Here is a 19,863-nt window from a genome sequence, read left to right as displayed (position 1 = left end):
CTAGTAACTGATGGGTGGGAAAGTCTGACATTTCTATTCACGCCCCTAAAGCTCTTACTGGCTGAAAGGAGAAGCGCGTACTAATAATCTAGAGTTCCTGGGTACACCATGCAAGGCTGCGCTGGATGGATTTAGATTAGGAGTGCTGGTAAAACAAATCTTGTTAATTTGGAATTCGAAAGGTATAGAAGAGAGTATATCGCTCTGACTACGGACACGCGGCTGAGCTAGCCCAGCTGGGTCATACTACAGCCATCGTACACAGTAGCCGCAGGCACTTGCCGTTCTCTGCCCTAGGCAGGTGAATTTCATCATGATCACACATTTGTACGGCTCACCCGTACAGAGAACCGCCATTTCTCCAGGAGCAGACGTCATACACAGAAGAGCCACAATCCTACCAGTCTTGGTGGATTCATAACTGGCTCAGTGATCATCCTCAGTGGTAATAAATGGTGGCACATCCAATTGGAAGAGTGTTTCCAGTGGGGTACCACAAGGCTCCGTAATGGCCCCAGGGTTGTACAACATTTTTATAAGTGATTTAGATGAGGGAACTGAAGGTAAACTAATTACATTTGCAGAGGATGCAAAGCTAGAAGGGATAGGTAACACTAGAGAAGACAGAGAAAGGATTCAGAAGGATCTAGATGAGCTTGATCAATGGGCAGCGACTAATAGAATGGTATATAACAGGGAAAAATGCAAGATTCTACATCTGGGCAAGAAAAACGAAAATGACATCTACAGAATGGGAGGAATAGAACAAGGCAACAGCACGTGTGAAAAAGACTTAGGTATACTAATAGATCACAGACTGCCCAGGAGTCAACAGTGTGATGCAGCAGCAAAAGCCAAATACAATTCTGGGATGTATTAACAGAAGCATACAGTCTAGATCACGTGAAGTCATTATCCCCTCTACTCCTCTTTGGTCAGACCTCATCTGGATACTGCGTCCAGTTCTGGGAGGTATTAGGAGAAGCATAGAGTCTAGATCACGTGAAGTAATTATCCCTCTACTCCTCCTTGGTCAGACCTCATCTGGATACTGTGTCCAGTTCTGGGAGGTATTAGGAGAAGTATAGAGTCTAGATCACGTGAAGTCATTATCCCCTCTACTCCTCTTTGGTCAGACCTCATCTGGATACTGCGTCCAGTTCTGGGAGGTATTAGGAGAAGCATAGAGTCTAGATCACGTGAAGTAATTATCCCTCTACTCCTCCTTGGTCAGACCTCATCTGGATACTGTGTCCAGTTCTGGGAGGTATTAGGAGAAGTATAGAGTCTAGATCACGTGAAGTCATTATCCCCTCTACTCCTCTTTGGTCAGACCTCATCTGGATACTGCGTCCAGTTCTGGGAGGTATTAGGAGAAGCATAGAGTCTAGATCATGTGAAGTAATTATCCCTCTACTCCTCCTTGGTCAGACCTCATCTGGATACTGTGTCCAGTTCTGGGAGGTATTAGGAGAAGTATAGAGTCTAGATCACGTGAAGTCATTATCCCCTCTACTCCTCTTTGGTCAGACCTCATCTGGATACTGCGTCCAGTTCTGGGAGGTATTAGGAGAAGCATAGAGTCTAGATCATGTGAAGTAATTATCCCTCTACTCCTCCTTGGTCAGACCTCATCTGGATACTGCGTCCAGTTCTGGGAGGTATTAGGAGAAGCATAGAGTCTAGATCACGTGAAGTAATTATCCCCCTCTACTCCTCCTTGGTCAGACCTCATCTGGATACTGTGTCCAGTTCTGGGAGGTATTAGGAGAAGCATACAGTCTAGATCACGTGAAGTAATTATCTCCTCTACTCCTCCTTGGTCAGACCTCATCTGGATACTGTGTCCAGTTCTGGGAGGTATTAGGAGAAGCAGAGAGTCTAGATCACGTGAAGTCATTATCCCCTCTACTCCTCCTTGGTCAGACCTCATCTGGATACTGCGTCCAGTTCTGGGAGGTATTAGGAGAAGCATAGAGTCTAGATCACGTGAAGTAATTATCCCCCTCTACTCCTCCTTGGTCAGACCTCATCTGGATACTGTGTCCAGTTCTGGGAGGTATTAGGAGAAGCATACAGTCTAGATCACGTGAAGTCATTATCTCCTCTACTCCTCCTTGGTCAGACCTCATCTGGATACTGTGTCCAGTTCTGGGAGGTATTAGGAGAAGCATAGAGTCTAGATCACGTGAAGTCATTATCCCCTCTACTCCTCCTTGGTCAGACCTCATCTGGATACTGTGTCCAGTTCTGGGAGGTATTAGGAGAAGCATAGAGTCTAGATCACGTGAAGTAATTATCCCTTCTACTCCTCCTTGGTCAGACCTCATCTGGATACTGTGTCCAGTTCTGGGAGGTATTAGGAGAAGCAGAGAGTCTAGATCACGTGAAGTAATTATCCCCTCTACTCCTCCTTGGTCAGACCTCATCTGGATACTGTGTCCAGTTCTGGGAGGTATTAGGAGAAGCATAGAGTCTAGATCACGTGAAGTAATTACCCCCTCTACTCCTCCTTGGTCAGACCTCATCTGGATACTGTGTCCAGTTCTGGGAGGTATTCGGAGAAGCATAGAGTCTAGATCACGTGAAGTAATTATTCTCTCTACTCCTCCTTGGTCAGACCTCATCTGGATACTGTGTCCAGTTCTGGGAGGTATTCGGAGAAGCATAGAGTCTAGATCACGTGAAGTAATTATTCTCTCTACTCCTCCTTGGTCAGACCTCATCTGGATACTGTGTCCAGTTCTGGGAGGTATTAGGAGAAGCATAGAGTCTAGATCACGTGAAGTAATTATCCCCCTCTACTCCTCCTTGGTCAGACCTCATCTGGATACTGTGTCCAGTTCTGGGAAGTATTAGGAGAAGCATAGAGTCTAGATCACGTGAAGTAATTATCCCTTCTACTCCTCCTTGGTCAGACCTCATCTGGATACTGTGTCCAGTTCTGGGAGGTATTAGGAGAAGCAGAGAGTCTAGATCACGTGAAGTAATTATCCCCTCTACTCCTCCTTGGTCAGACCTCATCTGGATACTGTGTCCAGTTCTGGGAGGTATTAGGAGAAGCCCAGAGTCTAGATCACGTGAAGTCATTATCCCTCTACTCCTCCTTGGTCAGACCTCATCTGGATACTGTGTCCAGTTCTGGGAGGTATTAGGAGAAGCAGAGTCTAGATCACGTGAAGTAATTACCCCCTCTACTCCTCCTTGGTCAGACCTCATCTGGATACTGTGTCCAGTTCTGGGAGGTATTAGGAGAAGCACAGAGTCTAGATCACGTGAAGTAATTACCCCCTCTACTCCTCCTTGGTCAGACCTCATCTGGATACTGTGTCCAGTTCTGGGAGGTATTCGGAGAAGCATAGAGTCTAGATCACGTGAAGTAATTATTCTCTCTACTCCTCCTTGGTCAGACCTCATCTGGATACTGTGTCCAGTTCTGGGAGGTATTAGGAGAAGCATAGAGTCTAGATCACGTGAAGTCATTATCGGTCTTTACTCCTCTTTGGTCAGACCTCATCTGGATACTGTGTGCAGTTCTGGGCACCAAATTTTAAAAAAAAGACATCGACAAACAGGAGCAAGTTCAGAGAAGAGCGACCAGGATAGTGAGCGGTCTGCAAACTATGTCCTACGAGGAACGGTTACAGGATCTGGGAATGTTCAGCTTGGAGAAGAGAAGCCAGAGGGGAGACTTGTTTTGCACAGTACAGGACATTTGACAGACAATGAATAGGTTAATGTGGCAGCATTAGTGGGGGCGCCAGCGCAGGGGCGGCCGGAGTGTCAGACTGAGTACAGCAGTAAACCTCAGGCCATTGTGGGGTCCTACAGAACACACACTACGGGTACAGTCCGGGTCCTGACCACAGAAGGATGACGTCTGTCTGTAAGCAGGGGAAGCTCTTACCTGTCCTCGCTCAGGACGCTCAGCATCGGTTCCACGGACAGGACGCCGTACACATCCAGCACATCGTTCACTTTATAGTTGTCCCAGTTCTCATATACCTAACAGTGAAAAACCATATATAAGACAGCTTCTCCTCCAGTGTTAGCAAGCAGCCGCCATGACAGCCCCATAGACCCTGCCGGACTCGTGACACAAGAGCAATAATGCCACCGAAAATCCATAACCCCAGAGTAAGATGACGCAGCCGTCTCATGTGCTGTGCCCGCATCCAGGGAGCAGAGCGCCGGATAACATCGCATTGTCTCCATGCGACACCGATTCTGTATGAAGGTCTACAAGAAGCCAGCAGAGGAAAGGACGATCACACCCCAAAAAGCTATCACACCCCACAGACACTGGGGCCTCTGCATCCAATAGGACAGCCGCAGGGACTAGAGAAGAATGACGGCAGAGCACAGTGCTGCCCCCTGGTGTCACACCGCACTACCTTCACTAGGCACGCTGGTCCCTTCTCTCCAGGCAGAGGAAAGTACAGGTCTAAAGACTGCGAGCAACTCGGGGCCCCTGACTCCTGCGACTTCTGCTGACGCTCGGTCTCCAACCTCTTACAATTCTGCTGAGCTTCACCTGAAACAAGAAGAGAAAACTAAACTCCGGGTACACAACAGGCACAACGTAAGGAAGTGTCACACACCAGGCCGGTTCAAGATCAGTGGTCACTGAGAACAAGGGTTACATCCTGTATTATACTCCAGAGCTGCACTCACTATTCTGCTGGTGCAGTCACTGTGTACATACATTACATTACTGATTCTGAGTTACCTCCTGTATTATCCTCCAGAGCTGCACTCACTATTCTGCTGGTGCAGTCACTGTGTACATACATTACATTACTGATCCTGAGTTACCTCCTGTATTATCCTCCAGAGCTGCACTCCCTATTCTGCTGGTGCAGTCACTGTGTACATACATTACTGATCCTGAGTTACATCCTGTATTATACTCCAGAGCAGCACTCACTATTCTGCTGGTGCAGTCACTGTGTACATACATTACATTACTGATCCTGAGTTACCTCCTGTATTATCCTCCAGAGCTGCACTCACTATTCTGCTGGTGCAGTCACTGTGTACATACATTACTGATCCTGAGTTACATCCTGTATTATACTCCAGAGCTGCACTCACTATTCCGATGGTGCAGTCACTGTGTACATACATTACATTACTGATCGTGAGTTACCTCCTGTATTATACTGTAGAGCTGCACTCACTATTCTGCTGGTGCAGTCACTGTGTACATACATTACATTACTGATCCTGAGTTACATCCTGTATTATACTCCAGAGCTGCACTCACTATTCTGCTGGTGCAGTCACTGTGTACATACATTACATTACTTATCCGGAGTTACCTCCTGTATTATACTCCAGAGCTGCACTCACTATTCTGCTGGTGCAGTCACTGTGTACATACATTACTGATCCTGAGTTACCTCCTGTATTATACTCCAGAGCTGCACTCACTATTCTGCTGGTGCAGTCACTGTGTACATACATTACTGATCCTGAGTTACATCCTGTATTATACTCCAGAGCTGCACTCACTATTCTGCTGGTGCAGTCACTGTGTACATACATTACTGATCCTGAGTTACCTCCTGTATTATACTCCAGAGTTGCACTCACTATTCTGCTGGTGCAGTCACTGTGTACATACATTACTGATCCTGAGTTACCTCCTGTATTATACTCCAGAGCTGCACTCACTATTCTGCTGGTGCAGTCACTGTGTACATACATTACATTACTGATCCTGAGTTACCTCCTGTATTATACTCCAGAGCTGCACTCACTATTCTGCTGGTGAGGCAATTACATGGTAAGAAGCGCCTGTTACCTGCTTGCTGACGGCAGTGGTGTCTCGTCTGGTCCTCCTCCTCTTCGAGGCTTCTCTTCGGACGGGTTGTGGTGCAGGATGTAGAGGGGCCGCCTCGTGCCTGGACGGCGCTGCTGTACATGTGCTCTCATTAAGGAGGAGAACACAACTTCTTCATAGCATCACTTCCCTGGTGGTGGTGAACTCTGCTGTATCTAGAGGGGCTGCCGAATGACCGTGCGCAGCCCCCAGGGCCTCATACACGAGACCGGCAGGATCAGCCTAATCTGTAAGCGCCCTACAGATTATTAGGGAAGTATAAGACCTGTGATATTGGGGCAGGCAGACGAGTCTGGTGGTGGGCTCCCGCGCTGGCCGGGCAGGAGGGCTCCCGCGCTGGCCGGGCAGGAGGGCTCCCGCGCTGGCCGGGCAGGAGGGCTCCCGCGCTGGCCGGGCAGGAGGGCTCCCGCGCTGGCCGGGCAGGAGGGCTCCCGCGCTGGCCGGGCAGGAGGGCTCCCGCGCTGGCCGGGCAGGAGACACGTTCACTTCTGTATGGATGCAGTGCAGTCATCATGCTGTTGCAGAGCAGATATGGCAGGATATGGGTGAGGGTCAGGCTGGCAGCCATTTATCCCTAGTTCTCACTCACATTCCAGGTCTGTCCCATTTGGAGGACAGAGTTGAAGGATTAAAAGATGACTTCAAAAGCCACCAGCATGGCTCTGACAGGGTTAATACACAAGGATATCTCCTTCACCCAAAGAGACTCCCCAGGGACCGGGACGCAGTAGAAGGTTTGTCGTTCCAGAGTCACCGTCCGACTGGAGTGAAAGTCAACGTCCTGATGCGCCTGAAATATTGAGAAAGAGGGCTAGGAGGCGAGGCAAAAATAGAATTAGACTCATTGGTAATTGGGTTTCTAATAACCCCCCACGACAGCACACAGGAGGATGTAACCCCACCCTAATAGGGACAGGAGATGCGAAGAGGTTTAAATAGCCCCCCACATCCTCCCTCCAGTGTTATTACAAAGGGCCACAAGAGCATAGATGCTTCACATTAATTGTTATTTCTACTGATCCGGCTGTCGTAGAAACAATAAGCCCCTCGGAGGGAATTACCCGTGCTGTCGTGGTGGGCTCTTATAAACCGAATTACCGGTAAGTTTAATTCTATTTTCTCTAATAACCCTCCACGACAGCACACAGGAGGTATACCAAAGATATACTAGGCAGGGACAACAGCCTGAAGGACCTTCCTTCTGAAGGCTAAATCTCCAACAGACATTAGGTCTAGTCTGTAGTGTCTGGAGAAAGTATGAGGACCATGTGGCAGCTCTGCAGATCTGTTCGATGGATGCGCTGGTTTTTCCAGCTCAGGAGACAGATATTGTGGGGGTCGTGATGACATTCCACTCGTCCTCCAGTCACTCCAAATTCAAACTATGAGCATGGGTCAACCATTCAAAGAATGAGTCAGACAACAAGCTGGTTCAAGCTCAGAGCATGCTCAGAAGACTACTACAGTCAACGTCCTCAGCAATGTTCTGTGTTTATTTTTACATACACAAATCTAAATACACTACATAATGGGAGGGAAAAGGGGTTGTCCGGGGCGGGGTAAACCATGAAAGTCCAGTGTCTGGCCACTCCTGATTGGTCCACATCTCCTTATCTCAGTCTCTGGGCAGATATTGCAGCCGTCAGCTTATAATCTTGTTTCGTTTCTCTGAAATAAGTCCTGGCAACACTGGAAATGTCTTAGTTTAAGTTTCGATTTGAGTATTACGTAGCAAGGAAAGCTTATTGTTATATGACACAAAATGGTGGTTAGTACATTAGCAAAAAAGCGTATAAAAGTTACAAGAATATAAAAGTTACAAATATATATATTCTCTTTTTCCCCGACAATATCACCCTTGTAGAATGGGCCTTGAGCTTTGCCGGAGGAGGTAGATCCTGGATCTGGTAAGCCTCCGTAATCGCCCTCTTAATCCAGTTGGCTATTGTGGATTTTGCGGCTTTCTTTCCTCTGTTTGGACCTTGTGTATGGACAAATAGGTTCTTGTCTTTCCTTCTTCTGTTTCCTGAAGATAGTGCAGGACTATTCTCCGAACGTCCAGAGTGTGGAATTCCATCTCTTTTTTGTCTTCTGGGTTGTCACAAAAAGATGGAAGGATTATCTCCTGAGATCTGTGGAAATTTGAGACCACCTTAGGTAGAAATGAAGGGTCAAGTTGGTAAATTAGACGATCTTCCAGGATTCTCAGGTAGGGTTCGTTGGCCGAAAGGGCCTGTAGTTCACACACTCTTTTGGCTGTAGTTATTGCCACCAGGAAAGCTGTTTTCCAGGTCAGCCTGTCCAGTCTTATGGCTGATAAGGGCTCAATGGGTGGAAGGGTTAACCCTTTCAGAACAATGTTAAGGTCCCAGGGGGTAACCAGGTCTGTTACTCTAGGGTGGATGCGGGTACCCGGCTGCTGTCATAAATCTTCTCACCCACTGATGTTCCGCTAGTCTTTGATCGAAGTTTGAACTTAACGCCGCTACCTGGACCTTAAGAGTAATAGGTCAGAGACCTCTGTCCAGATCTTCTTATAAAAAAAATCTAGAATCTGAGCAACATCAGCCCTATGAGGGTCTGGGCGAGTGGGTGCACACCACCTTAAGAAGGTTTTCCAGATCTTATGGTAAATGGTGTTCGTTACAGGTTTCCTGCTCTTCTGGAGAGTTTTGATGACTTTCTCTGAGAGGCCTCTTGTTTTTAATATCAGGAATTCAGAAGCCAGGCAGTTAGGTGTAGTCTCTCAGGATCCAGATGGTGAATCGGTCCCTGGAGAAGGAGATCTTTGATGGGAAGAACTATTAGAGGGCTCTCCACACTCAGACTGGTTAACGTTCCGAACCAACTTCTTTGTGGCCAGCGAGGAGCCACTAGGATTACTCTGGTCCCTCCGGTCCTTATCTTCTGTAAGGTTTTTGAAAGGATAGGCAGTGGGGGAAAGGCATACGATAGTTTGAATTCCCATTTGTAAGCGAATGCGTCCACGCCCAGGCAAGGGCCGTTTGGATCCAGTGAGAAATCTTGAGATACTTTCGCGTTCTGGTGTCCAGTGAAGAGCTCTACCTCTGCATAGCCCCATCTCTCGACTAACATCTGGAAGACGTCTGGGTTTAGGCGCCACTCTCCTGGATGAATCTTTGTGTAAAGGACATATTGATATTCATGCTATGGCAACTCCATTTTGTCTGCTTGCTTCAAAATCATGTTATTATACTCCTTGCATAACATGCATTCTTTCCTTCTTTCCTCTTGATTCACATGCAACTTTCCCACACGAACCTTTTCTCTCAGGAACATTCTATGAGACACCCTGCTCCTGTTATCTAGCTAGTCTGAGCCGGGATGTATAACCTTGTAACTTTCCATCGTACACCAAACTAACGATAATATGACCATATGTGTATTTCCGTAATAATTCTACTAACATTGGTTCAAGCTTGTAGTATGGCTGTAGGTGATTGAATATTAATATACTCAAAACAATATAAAATGTTAAGTAGAAATAAACGGGGTTAGAGATTCTTGAATCCCCCCATACAGAGCTTTGCCTCCGTCTGGTTTTCTATTGGATTGCGCAATCAACCTTGTAAAATAATTTGACACTCACTTGGTCAACCGTGAAGGGTCATTACTGCCCTCCCTCAACATTTGTTCTGCTTAAGAAGTCGGCCTGAACCTTTGATATGAAGAGCCGACAGGGATAGAAGATGTTTTTCGGCTCTGGAGAATATTCTCGCTGAGATTGCTTTTAAGCTTTCATATCTTGTGCCCCCTTAATGGAGAAGGTGGGCTACCGTGGTGATATTGTCTGAAAATATCTGAAGGTGTTATTTCTGGACCAGAGGCTCTGCTGCTCTGAGGACTTCCTCTACGGCTTTTAGTTCTCTGAAATTTGATGAGCGTTGGCTCACCTCTTTGGTCCATGTACCCTGGAATAGCTCCTGGGAGACCATGGCTCCCCATCCCTTCTCGCTGGCATCCACCTTTATGGTTACGAGCAGATTCTGGATCCATGGTACTCCACTGTTCAGATTCTTTACGTTCTGCCACCAGAATAGAGAGGTCCTTACTTGTGGTGGTATAGGGATTCTCCTGTTCAGAGACAGTGGGGATCCATTCCAATTCGAAAGGATGTGGGTCTGTAATGTTCGGGTATGCGCCTAAGCCCAGGCCACCATCTGGATACAGGATGTCATAGACCAGAGGACCGACATGGCGTCTCTTAATGATACTAATCTTCTGCTCCTTAGGACATTGATCTTTGCTTTTATCATGACCTGTTTTTGTTTGGGCAGGAATGACATCTGTCTGTGGGAATCAAATAGTACTCCTAGAAAAGTTTTTGTCATGGCGGGAACCATATCCGATTTTTTGTGGTTCACTAACCAGCCCAGAGACGATAGGATCCGAGTGGTCAACTGTAGATGCTCTCGGAGTACTGGTACTGAGGGCCCGATTAATAACAGGTAGTCGAGGTATGGTACTATTGAAATGTTCTGACCCCGGATATAAGCCATGACTTCTGCCATGACTTTTGTAAATATTCGCGGGGCTGGTGAAATTCCAAATGGGAGAGCATTGAATTGATAGTGGACTATTTGTTCCCCTTGAGCCACTGCGAATCTTAGGAACCTCCTGTGAAGTGGATGTATGGGGATGTGGTAATATGCATCCTGGAGGTCGATTGTGGCCATGACATGGTCCTGTACTATCAGGGGGACCGTCGACCTGATGGATTCCATCTTGAATCGTTGGTAGTGGATATACTGATTCAGTGTTCTTAGATTGATTATAACTCTGTGTGAGCCATTTGTTTTTTTTTTTATTAGGAAGAGTCTGGAATAAAGCCCTGTGCCTCTCTCTCTTGTAGGAACCAGGGATATCACCCCTGAAGACAATAGGTCTGTAAGACAGGACATCAGGGTGACCTGAAGACACTGAGAAGCGAGCTGTGTTAACTTTATCTTCTCTGGAGGATAGTAGAAGAAATTTATTTTTACTCCGAACTCGACAACCCTCAGGACCCATGGGTCTGAGCAAATTTCTTTCCACCGAGGGAGAAAATGCGAGAAGCGGCCCCCAACTGTCCTGACGTCATGGTCTGTTTGGACGTTGATTTTGGGAGAGAAAAAGATTTTTGCCTCCTCTACCTTTTGGGTAGCTCCATCGTCCTGTTTCGCCTTTACCCCTATATTGAGGGGTCTGTCCTTGGGAGGGACGAAAAGGCCTTTTTCTCACATTCCTAGGTTCCGGGAGGGCCTTCTTGTCTGAGGCCTTCTATAGAAGATCATCTAGGGCTGGCCCGAACATGTATTTCCCCTTAAAGGGGATGGAATACAACTTCATTTTTGATGCCACGTCGCCGTTCCAGGATTTCAACCATAAGGCCCTTCTTACAGAGTTTGATAGCCCAGATGCTCTTGCCACCACTCTCATGGATTCTGCAGAGGCGTCTGCTAAAAACCCCGTAGCTTTCTGTAGAAGCGGTAGGGATGCCAAGATGTCTTCTCTGGGGGTGCCCGAAACTAGGTGTTCCTCCAGTTGACCTAGCCAACGAGCCATTGATCGAGCTACGCATGTAGAGACTGCGTTGGTGCTTAATAGTGTTGCAGAGGTCTCCCAGCATTTTCTGTCTAGTCCCTCCATTTTGCGTTCCAAGGGGTCTTTTAATTGAGAGGAATCTTCAAAGGGCAGTGTGGTTTTCTTTGCTACTCGTGCAATTTGGATATCCATTCTTGGGACTTCAAACCAGCATTCTGCCGTCTCATTGTCTACAGGAAATCTATCCCTTAACTCCATAGGGGTATTTAATCTCTTTTCTGGAGATTCCCACTCTTCTAAGACTAAGTCCCTAATACTCTGGTGTATAGGGAACACCAATTATTTCCTGGAACATAGCCCCCCAAACATCTGATCCTGTACTGTTTGGGGTAACTTTTTCTTCCTCGACCTCCATAGTTCTCCTTACTACCATGAGGAGTTCCTCCAAGCTACCTGATGGAAAGTAAAATCTCTCTCGTTGGGAGTTATCAGGAGTCGGACTAAGTTCACCTTCTTCTGGAAGATCTTCCGTGATATACATCTCCTCTTGGGAGTCTTCCTCCCCTCCCTCTGGCGGGCTAATCTTCCTCTTTTTGGCTGCTGAGGGAGTAGATGTTGAACCCTGACTAGGTGAGGGTGTAGGGAGAGTGACCGAGGCTAAGGAGGATTTGATCTCCTGACATACAAACCCCTTGATCTCCTCCACTAAGGAAGGTTGTTCCTGCCTGATCATCTTCTCCATACAGTCCTTGCATAGGGGCTTTCTATGGGAGGACGATAGTTTTTTTGTACAGATGGGACATCTGCGTGACGGTTTAACTTTTTCTCCAGATGCAGGTTCCTTGTCCCCCTACAAGAGAGGGGAGAAGGTGAGGGGAGCTATAATCACTACTTCCTGCATCTGGGAGATGGACTACCAGTGCCATACTTACTGGGACCGGACCGGCGCTGGGCTCTACAGATGCAGAGCGAGAAGCGTCAGACACGGTTTTGTCCTACCAGTAGATTTCTTCCTGTCCAGGGATCCTTTTATGGGCGACCGGACCAGCGCCTCCCTCTGTTTAGAGAGCTCCTCCCCCAGTGTCCAGGTGAATATCTCTGATCAACGGCGGCATTACTGCTCTTTTCCCCATAGTTTCTGATGCGGTCCAAAGTCACTTCCGGCGCCGCGATGTGCGCTCCACATCCTGAAGCCGGCATCGCCCGTGCATCCAGCAGTGGAGAGGAGGAGGAGATGGACCGGAGAGCTCAGAGAGGCCTCCGGTCAGGAGATCCTGCAGACCTTGCCCGAGAGCGTGGACTGCAGGAGGGGGTCCCGAATCCGGAGGAGATGGGAGCAGAGCACTGAGGAGGAGAGGTAAAACCGCTCAATCTTCCGCTGCCCGGCTAGTAGCTTTCCCCCAGTGTATGTCGCCGGCCCCGCACACCGGGGATGACCTCTTCATCCCTGATAGGGACAGGAAGTAACCCTGGATGGAGGATGTGGGGGGGGGGCTATTTAAACCTCTTCGCATTTCCTGTCCCTAATTAGGGTGGGGTTACATCCTTCTACTGTGTGCTGTCGTGGGGGGTTATTAGAGAAAAGGGGGGCGGACGCAAAGGCGAGGCAAAAAAAGGGGGGGGGGGGGGCAAATAGGCTCCAACAAGGAAGGTAGCACCCAGTATGTAATAGAAGTATGGAGAGCAATTAGAGGTGATGCAGGGAGTTGTAGTACCCCAGTGTGTTGCACTAGTCCCGGGGTGTGTGAGGGCATCACTGCTGCCTGCGCACCGCCACCGAATCTGCTGATTCAAACACTCCATGTAACTTTCACTTGGAGAACTACAGATCCTTAACTGTAGGACTACAACTCCCAGACATTCTTGGCTTATATACAGAACTCACAGAAAATAAACAAAAACCTGCGAGCAGGATCAGTAATCCAGAGCGGCGGGGATTAGGAGGGACTCACCGTACAGTCCACCACGTCTCTGTACTTCCCAAAGTGCAGGCTCTGAGGAGAGAAGAATGGTGCAAGGTGACAGTGGGTACCCCAATACCTAAGCCAATCACATGGAAGCTTACTGGGGAACGGCCCCCCATCCCCAACAAAACCCCCTTCACCCCACAGTGTCCCCTCCCTGATTAGCACTCACCCTGGCACTGGTACCACGATCAACAGTCTCATAGACGCCCATATAAAACTCTGGATCAAACATGTCCTGGATCATACAGCGGAAGTGGAGCAGCCCCCCCGGCCGCACATAATGCAGGGGGACAACATTCAGGCTGGGGACCTAGGAGAGAGAGAGAGAGGAGTCACAATGGAGAACCACAAACTCCAGCAATACCTTACAAGCTAATATAGGAGGGATGGGAATGCACCCTGTTCTTAGAGGCCTCCCATCCCCCATGATCCCTCCGAAATGTGACAGATGTCAGCAGCTCTTAGCGCTGCCGGAAATCACATATGGGCGACACTGCGGATTTGCCTCGAGGATTTTGAAGAACGAAAAATAAAAATCACAGATGCGGATAATGCAGGCAACATGCGCCGCTTCAGGAGGCAACATGCGCCGCTTCAGGAGGCAACATGCGCCGCTTCAGGAGGCAACATGCGCCGCTTCAGGAGGCAACATGCGCCGCTTCAGGAGGCAACATGCGCCGCTTCTGCATCGTGCTCCTCCTGAGGAAGGGATCAGTCCGTCCGGGAAACGGGTAAAGAAAACCCTGCCCCCTGGACACCCGGCCCGCACCCACGGGGCGACACAACAGGGCCGATTCTGATTGCCACTGGCCTCAAACCAATCAGCAGATAAAACAGGGGCAGCCGCTTCCCTGGAGGGCACTACCATGAATCAGGTGGGCGGCCACAGACGATGCTCCAGAGACAACGTCACTACCAAGGATTTCTATTCTTCTGCGACCAGAACGCCGGTCAACTGAGTACGGGAACGCCTGACAATCATGCTCCATTATGATGTGGTTTTATTACAGGAATGCAGGAAATCGCTTGTGGTCACATTACAATTGTCAGGGGGACGTGGCCTGGACTTATGTGAAGACGCAGGAGTCCTGAGCTCCCTGTAAGGCTGTGTGCTCATGATGCATTTTTTAAGCAATTCCGCTGCAGAAATGCTTGGTAGAAGTTCTGCCATGTTCCCCAATGATAATCCGCATGTGCTGTGCAGATGCTGCGGAAATTTCCGCTGCGGATTATCATTGCGGAAAAAAACGCAGCACTACCAATTATTTTGCGTAGACGCAGCGTTTTCACCGCCATTGACTTGCATTGGAACGCTTGGATTACGCATCACTAGAGAAGCACATGTGGAATCCATGCGATCAATGTGCGGAAAGTACCCGGGTCTGGAGGACAGGAGACTCTCTGGACCCAGGGACCATAGAACCTGTAAAAAAAAGAATAAAATAAAAAATATACATTATACTTACCTTCTGATGGCCTCTGGTTCTGGTTGTCTCTGCTTGCCGGCAGATCGCGGTGGACTCAAGGACCTGCGCTGACGTCATAGTCCTGTGACGGCAGGTCCTTTTAGTCCACCGCGAGCTGCCGGCAAGCCAGGATGGATCGGAATAAAGACTCCGGGGGCCATCAGAAGGTAAGTATATTTTTATTTTTTACCATTCTTTTGGTCACACAATATACGCCGGTTGCATGGATTTATATTGTGTGACCAAGTTGTCAAGCACTTTCCAAGAGATGCTAAAATCGCTCGTCAACCCGCATGCGGAAATGCAAGTGAAGAACGCGTCACATCCGCAATGTACAATAAGCACGTACAAGCCGCATGTACAATCCGCATGAGTTTTTTCTGCCAGGGAGATGCAGAAACGCTCAGGAAAAATCCTGAGCATTTCTGCATCGTAGGCACATAGCCTTAAACATCCTAAAAGCAACTTGCTATGGCTTTCCTTATCTTTATCCACCTTGAGCTTACTGCTGCCCTTCCTAAGATCATTTTGAGACTTAAACTGTGAGTGGGGGACTTGGCATTCCGGAGATATCTGCCCGAGAAGCCGGCGGGGGTCGACCTGAGGCCACGACTGAAGTTTCTCCTGACTTGGCTGTCAGCGCTGGAGACCCTCGGTGCAGAAGATGTGAGCACCAGACCTGTGAACCTGGCAGCCACCCATCCGAGACCAGCAGATCTGGAGCTGGGAAACAATCACAGCTACCTGACACGGAGCGACGGTGCCTGCTACATAGAGCATTGGCAGCTATGGCTGGGTCTCTGACCCTCACCACCGCCAGCGGGACCCGGTGATCTGGGTAGCTGCTGGCGTGTGAGGACCGGGAGAGGCGAGGGTTGTACTCTGGCCACAGGACCCATCTCCCTCCCCTGCTGATTCACAGGAGAAGGGGAGAAATTGCAAGCTGCGCTGCTATATACTGGAGCTGTCCTGTTCACTAATTATCCCCCTTATTACTTATCACTTAGTGCTCCTTGAGGAGGTTGGGTCATTGTAAACTACGCTACCGAATCCCCTCCACCAGCGGTCACAGGAGAGGCAGAGCTTTTTGCAGACCGCCCGGTAGTCCCTGCCATTCTCATAATAAAGCTGCACATTTTGTGACACCAATGTCATTCCCTGTGGCTCCTCACTACATAAGAAGAAGTTATCTATTAAGTGCTGGCATTTTTCTTCCTCCTCATCCTTGAGAAGGGAGTGAGCTGTATATGTGCTGCAACTGGGAATAAGCAGCACAAGACTCTTTAAGGCTATATGCCCACGATGCAGATTTGAAGCAGAGATTTCCTGAGCGTTTTTGTCTCTCCTTGCCAGAAAAAATGCATGTGGTCTTAACGCATTTTTTACATGCGTTTAAGCGTTTTTGAGCATCAATGAATGATTTTTGGAGCTAAATAAAGTTGGTAGGACATTGCGTAAGCCCTTGGATTACCATAAGTACTGGTGTGAGTATATTGGTTCATTTAAATGATTAAAGAATGGGGTCTGTTGTATTTCAAATAAAGTGTTTACACTGTGTGTGTGTTTCTTTGGCCATGAAAAGGTCTGATTGACACCTGGTCATCACCAAATAAAAGAGCTGGGCGTCAGTCCCATTTGCCCAATCTTCATTAGCATTTCTATTCAAGTAATTTATGCGACTGCTGTGAGCTGCTATTTCTAGCCTGGGAATGTACCATTAGGCAAACATTTTCCCTGGCCTTAATTAACATCTCACAGCTGGTTCGTTAGCCGCTCCCCTCCCCCATCAGCACTCAGCAGCGCTTTGGACACAACGTATTTATGTTGTGTCCAAAACGCAGAGTTATAATGCCGCACTTTTGTTCTCGGTAAATGTGAATCCACTGCATACAAGGACACTTCAAGGGGTCAAAGTCTACAGTGGAGACTGACGTGTCCGCTACAGAAATTGACATGATGCGGGTGAGTTTGGGTACGTGGCCACGATCAGGAGCCGCTGCAGGTTTGATGCTGGGTGTTTATACTGCATCAAACCCGCAGTGTCCAGATGTTACAGCATAGTGGATGGGATCTCTAGAAATCCCATGTCCACTATGCGTGTATCAGAGGCTGTGAATCACCCGTGGACACTGACATGTGACGCATCTTTCAGGACCGCAGCATGTCAAATTCTCGTGCAGAGTCGCTAGTCTCCACAACAGAAATTTGACCACTAAAATGTATTGAATGTGGTAAATATGCATGGTTCAGTGAACACATGTGGATTTACCTGCGTTCAATAGAATGCAACGTTTTGGATAAAGCAAAAAATATGCGTCCATAGCGCTGCTACGTCCGGATCGTGGGCACAGAGCCTGAATTAAAAAAAAAAAAATAAATAAAAATGGCGTAGGCTCCTGCGTCATTTTTATAACCAGCAGAGGGAAAGCTGACTGCTGGGGGCTGATATTAGTAGCCGCGGAAGGGGCCATTAGCCAACAATGTTCCCTGGCTATTAATATCAGCCCACAGCTGTTTGTTTAGCCTTTACTGGCTAGATTACGGGGGGGCCCCAGAAAAAAATTGACGTGGGGTCCCCCTATAAAATCTAGTCAGCAAAGGCTAAACTAGACAGCTGCGGGCTGATATTAATAGCCAGGGAAGGGGCCATGGATACTAGCCCCCTCTGCGGCTATTAATATCACCCCACAGCAGTCCCAGAAATGGTGCATCCATAAGATGCGCCAAATCTGGCGGTTAGCCTCGCTCTTCCACGCTGCCCTGTAGCGGTGGCAAGTGGGGTAATGGTGTTGGGGTTTGCGTCACCACAGGTCCTGGAAGCATACTGCGGGACGTGAGCCCGTGCCCCGCAGTGTGCAGAGAGCCACCAAAGGGACAGCATCGCCCAGGAGGACACCAGAAAGGAGTGTATGAAGGTTTTTTTATTTTTACTTTTTTTTATTTATTTATTTTTTTTACTGGCGCTAGCACGTGGGCTGGGAGAAGCAGGCTGCCGCTTCTCCCATCCACGCTGCTCTCGCTGTTATCAGCGGTCGGATGAGAGGAGAAGCAGCCTCCTCTCCTGACCCGGGTACCAGCCGCGGCGCAATTTTGTGCCTATAGATATATATAAAAATCTGCAGCACTACCAATTTAGACGCGATTTCATGGCAAACTCGCATGTATTGTGTATGTGTGTAATATATATATATATATATATATATATATATATATATATATATATATATATATATATATATATATATATATATATATATATATATATATATATATATATACACACACACATACATATACACACACACACACATACATACACACTATACATGTGAGTTTGCTGCGAGTCAATGAGCGCGAGTTTGCCATGAAATCGCGCCTAAATTGGTAGTGCTGCAGATTTTTCCGCATCATGTGAACAGCACATGCGAATTATCATTGGTAACCATGGCAGACCTCATACCAAGCATTTTTAATGCGTTTCTGCAGCGGTATTAAGCATAACACATAAAAACCTTATTGTGGGCACACAGCCTAAGGCTGCGTGCCCACGATGCGTTTTTCATGCGTTTCCGCTGCAGAATTTCCACAGCGGGAACGCATCAAAAACGCATGGTAATCCGCACCCCATGGTCCCCAATGGCATTCCGCAATGTCAATGCACATGCTGTGGATTTTTCCGCAGCATTTCTGCAGCGCTCATAAATAAGCAGCATGTTCATTAATTTTGCGGAAGCGCCGCCATTGACTTGTATTGAGACGCATAGAATCTGTGTCTGTACATTTGTATAAGCAGCTTCTATGCGTCTCTATGTGCGGATGGTGCCCGGGTGTAGAGGAGAGGAGACTCTCATCCAGACCTGGGTACCATTCTACCTGTAAAAAAAAGAATAAAACAATAAATAAAGTTTATACTCACCTGTCTGGCGGCTTCTCTCTGCATGCCGGCAGCGCTGAAGGACCTGCGGTGACGTCACAGTCATGTGACCGCAGGCCCTTCACCGCTCTGTCTCGTGATATCCCGGCAGCCAGGAAAGAGTGCGACAGCACACGCCGGGGCCTCGGGGGTGAGTATAGCTTTATTTTAAGCATTGTTTTACGGTTCACACTATATATGCCGGTTGCTGGTTGCATGGATTTATATAGTGTGACCAAGTTGTCAAGCACTTTCCAAGTGATGCTAAAATCACAACCCGCACGCGGAAATGCAAGTGATGCTATCGCCTGGAAAGCGCTTGTCAGTCCGCATGCGGAAACACATGTGAATCCGCATGTATTCTGCAGGAAAAACGCATGCACACTCCGCATGCACACTCCGCATGTGTTTTTTCTGCCAGGGAGATGCAGACATTTTCTGCTTCATTTCTGCATCGTGGGCACAGAGCCTTACCATTTCATCCCACGCTGACTTGCAGTAGTGAGTGAGTCAGAAGTGGAGGTTGTGTTTGATGACCGATATTATACTCTGTATACAGCAGCGGTAAAAACCTAACAGAATATAAGGTTGTGGAAACGATGAGAGCGCCGTGTGTCTCTTCTTTGATTAATCTAATAACGGTGTCTTGTGCCTAGATGCAGTAGTAGGGAGTAATCCCTCTCCTAGTGTCAGTACCTATACGCGCTTGATAACGTAGGCCACTTTTTATTTATATATATATATATATATATATATATATATATATATATATATATATATATATATATATATATATATATATATATATATATATATATATATATATATATATATATATATATATATATATATATATATATATATATATAAAAAGTGGCCTACGTTATCAAGAGCGTATAGGTACTGACACTAGGAGATATATATATATATATATATATGTGTATATATATATATATTGATCTGCTACTTGTTGCTGTATTCATCTGTCATTTCCTATTTGGGATCTTCTTTTACAATAGACTCTGTATAGCTCTTGAATACGTCTCGCTCATTCTCCTCTATATCTTATAGCAATACTAATTCTTTGAAAAATTAATGTATTTTACTAATCCCCTCCAACCCACAGAC

The 19,863-nt window shown here is 47.4% G+C and overlaps 1 protein-coding gene across 1 annotated transcript in view; it reads right to left on the bottom strand.

The window, feature by feature from the left end:
- The window catches only part of MCMBP (minichromosome maintenance complex binding protein), a 109,161-nt gene that overhangs the window by 70,124 nt on the left and 19,174 nt on the right, over positions 1 to 19,863 (bottom strand). The window contains exons 3-8 of the mRNA XM_073684599.1: positions 13,526 to 13,666; positions 13,342 to 13,383; positions 6,534 to 6,635; positions 5,807 to 5,921; positions 4,395 to 4,534; positions 3,908 to 4,005 (exon numbers count right to left, since the gene is read on the bottom strand). Coding sequence (XP_073540700.1) covers positions 3,908 to 4,005; positions 4,395 to 4,534; positions 5,807 to 5,921; positions 6,534 to 6,635; positions 13,342 to 13,383; positions 13,526 to 13,666 — 638 coding nt within the window. The remainder of the gene's footprint in view (positions 1 to 3,907; positions 4,006 to 4,394; positions 4,535 to 5,806; positions 5,922 to 6,533; positions 6,636 to 13,341; positions 13,384 to 13,525; positions 13,667 to 19,863) is intronic.

Source organism: Phyllobates terribilis, unplaced genomic scaffold (genome assembly GCF_046119375.1).
Source record: "Phyllobates terribilis strain yellow unplaced genomic scaffold, ASM4611937v1 Scaffold_5__5_contigs__length_657084704, whole genome shotgun sequence".
NCBI classification, from domain to species: Eukaryota; Metazoa; Chordata; class Amphibia; order Anura; family Dendrobatidae; genus Phyllobates; species Phyllobates terribilis.
This window is presented reverse-complemented; position numbering and strand designations above follow the sequence as displayed.